A 3,172-nucleotide genomic window follows, 5' to 3' on the forward strand; every position below is an offset into this window, starting at 1 on the left:
TTTAAAGTGAAGTCTGCAGGATTTGTGCTAATATCCACTGACTCTTCTTCCTCGACAGCAGAGGGCTCAGTGTGGTGTAACATGGCCGTAGGTAGGGGCTGGGTCACAGAAACAGCTGGACAGTAGCATTTAAAATACAAATAAAATAACTGAAACAAATAAAGGCACCAGACGTGACAGCCAACTTTGGTAGATTTCTTGCAGAATATATGCATTTAAATACATTTACAGTTTACAAGGCTATACTGTTTTTAAAAAAGTTGCACTGATGAAATATGGAATGTTTCATTCTTGTACCGAAACGACATATCCCATCATAACAACATTTTAGGTTTTATTTAATCGCAAACCGTGTAAGAGCTGCACCTCTTTGTAGAGCAAAGCTGATCCCGGACATACCGCCCCGCTTTCTGTTGTCTGGGTGGTTCAGACCCTGCCATGTGTGTGTTTAAAAACAAAAGAGTTATCTTTATAAGGGTAAATTTTTTGCTCAGCATTCAACATCAATGTTTGTGGGGGCTTTAGTCTCTCTTTCAGATCCGTGTATGGATTGATACTGCTGGGGTTTTAAGTTTGCTAAGCAAAGCAAGAACAGTCAATATAAATCTGTCACAACCCCCAGGAACGGTCAGCCTGCTGTCTGAGCGTCATTAGGAACTGTAAGAGTCAGCGCAGAGCTTTGGGGTGCAGTGGGGAGCGCTGGGCTCTGAGCACTGTGCTCTGAGGAGCACTCGCAGCACGATTCCTCTTGCTGTTGGCAGAGCTCCTTGTGGCAGTACGGTGCTGCCACAGCCTGCAGCAGCTTTCTGTCTTGATTTGATGCTACGAAGGAGGAAGGTGTTTTACCTTGTCAACAATTTGCTTGAGAGAGCATCACATCACCCCTCTGACACTTTTGTTGGTTTTGGTTGCTGTTGTTTGTGTCTCCAGTGTAAAAGGGAAAGGTACATGGTAATATTCCAGGCTGTGGTGAGGTTTAACAGCTCAGAAATTAGTTACACTGCTCAGAGCATCTTCCTCCCAGTCTGCAGTGCTACCAGGAGGAGCTGTGAGGGCCAGAGGAACCATAACCTCCCATCTCCCCCCCACTGCGCGGTCCCAGTTGAGATATTTGGAGAAAGTCCTCTAGCATTTAATTTATTTGCCCGATTAATTAAATTAAGGCAAGTGCATGTTACCGAAGTTACAGTGGGGAGCCGAGCATGTGTATGTCCAGCTGAGCACATGTGATTCAGATTTGGCAGCGAGAAGTGCTCAGCAAGAAGGCCACGAAGCCTCTCATAGCCTAAGCATCACGAGCGAGGGAAAGGTTTGTTTCCAGTCTCCTGTAGTACAGACGAGAGGCACAGAGGGACGCCGTGCTGGAGCCAGGGCACAAAGATCTCCCAGGTCTCTGCATTTAGTCCCCCTGTATCTCTGGCGACCTGCAATGAGTTCGTATTCAAGTACAAGAAGGACAGAAGCTGACGAAGGAGAAGTGATGGAGAACCTGGAATAATGGCTTTTGTTCTCTGCTGAGCAACAGCAGCTATCTGAAATCACTTTCAAAAGTCTCAAAGGCGCACAGATCAGCGCTTTGAGGGCCCAAAACAACGGAACAAAACGACGTGCCTTTCTCCAAGCAGTTATTTGCCTGCATGATTAAGGACCAAGGTTAGAGTCTTCCTTCAGATAGGAACCCGAGTTTAGCTGCCCACAAAGAACAAAAGGAAAAACCTTAACCAGTTAAAGCCATGGCAGAAGTCAGTCAGCTGCAGGTTTTCAGGAGATAGAACGAAGAAGGGAAGCTTCTCCTCCCCGACAGGGCACGCACGACGGCCCGGCAGCGCGCAGAGAGGCACCAGCGGCTCCGCACCACTCCCGGCTCCGCTCCAGCAGCGCGGCGGTGCCGCCGGGCCGGGCAGCGCTGGCCGGGCTGGGCAGGGGCAGGACCCGACGCGGCGCTCCGACGGAGAGGCGGGCCGGCAGGACGCCGCTCTGCCCGGGGCTGCCGCCGCTGTGGTGCCGCGGCTGGGCGGGCTCCGGGATGAGGAGCGCCGCGGCGCCCGTCGGCCGAGCTCACCGCAGTCGCTCCCGGCCGGCGGCGCCGTCTGTCCGTGTGCCCGCACGACCGGGCGGAGCGGGCGGCCCCGCTCAGACGTAGTTCTTCTTGTCGTACTCGCCGCTGGAGGTGGGCCGCCGCGGCGCCGAGTACTTGACGGGGAAGGAGGTCTCGTCGCGCTGCAAGCAGGAGCAGCAGCAGATGAGGCAGCCCCCGAAAAGCAGCAGAGCCGTGGCCGCCCAGCCGATGTACAGCGCGGCCCCTATCTCCCGCTTCTGGGACGGCGGCACGGAGGGGTCGTAGAAGTCGCTGATGACGATGTTGGCGAACCAGCAGAGCGGGACGAGGACCAGGACCCCGCAGAGGATGTAGATGGTCCCTCCGGCGATCACGATGCGGGACTTCATCTTGCCGGGCCGGATGCAGTTGGTGCACTGCGCGCCCACCACGGTGACCATGAGCGCCACCAGCCCCAGCAGCGCCACGATGACCGTGAGCGCCCGGCCCGCCTGCACCTCCGGCCGCAGCGCCAGGATGGAATCGTACACCTTGCACTGCATCTGCCCCGTGCTCTGCACCACGCAGTTCATCCACAGCCCTTCCCAGATGGTCTGCGCCACCACGATGTTCACGTCGATGAAGGCTGACACCTGCCACATGGGCAGCCCGCAGGCCAGGATCACCCCCACCCAGCCCAGGATGCCCAGTCCCAGCCCCAAAATCTCCACCGCCGCCGAAGCCATGCCGCCGCTGCCGCTGCTCTTCGGAAACCCGCGGGGAAAGGACAGCGGCTCCGCACCTCCGACCCCGGCCACAACTGCCGAGCCGCTCTGAGCGCCGGCGGCGCCGGGCAGCGCTATATGAGCAGCCGCGGGCGCCCTCCCACCGCCCGCCCTGCTCCCGGCCCGGCCCTTCCCGCGGAGGGAGGACTCTGCCCGGCCATTGGCGGACGCGGTACCCCCGCCCGGGGAGCGGAGCTCCGCGCTGCCCGCAGCCGCCGCTCCGAGGGCTCCTGCCCCGGCTGGGGGAGCGCTGCTCGGCTCGCCCCGCACCCCGCCGCCCCCCACTCCCGAGTTGGCAGGGAGCTGGCAGGGAAAACCTGACGGATTTGGGCCGGTCGGGTTTCTTCCT

At 57.8% G+C, this 3,172-nt stretch overlaps 1 protein-coding gene across 1 annotated transcript; it reads right to left on the minus strand.

The window, feature by feature from the left end:
• Positions 1-1,121: 1,121 nt before the first annotated feature.
• On the minus strand, positions 1,122-2,873 carry CLDN5 (claudin 5). The gene has a single exon (NM_204201.2). The coding sequence runs from the start codon at positions 2,782-2,784 to the stop codon at positions 2,134-2,136; it is 651 nt and encodes a 216-aa protein (NP_989532.1). The 5' UTR covers positions 2,785-2,873; the 3' UTR covers positions 1,122-2,133.
• Between the last annotated feature and the right edge of the window lie 299 nt (positions 2,874-3,172).

Source organism: Gallus gallus, chromosome 15 (genome assembly GCF_016699485.2).
Source record: "Gallus gallus isolate bGalGal1 chromosome 15, bGalGal1.mat.broiler.GRCg7b, whole genome shotgun sequence".
Lineage (NCBI taxonomy): Eukaryota > Metazoa > Chordata > Aves > Galliformes > Phasianidae > Gallus > Gallus gallus.

Bases quoted from the DNA above. Each gene is read 5' to 3' on its own strand.
- CLDN5 (NM_204201.2), bottom strand. From the start codon at position 2,784: ATGGCTTCGGCGGCGGTGGAGATTTTGGGGCTGGGACTGGGCATCCTG.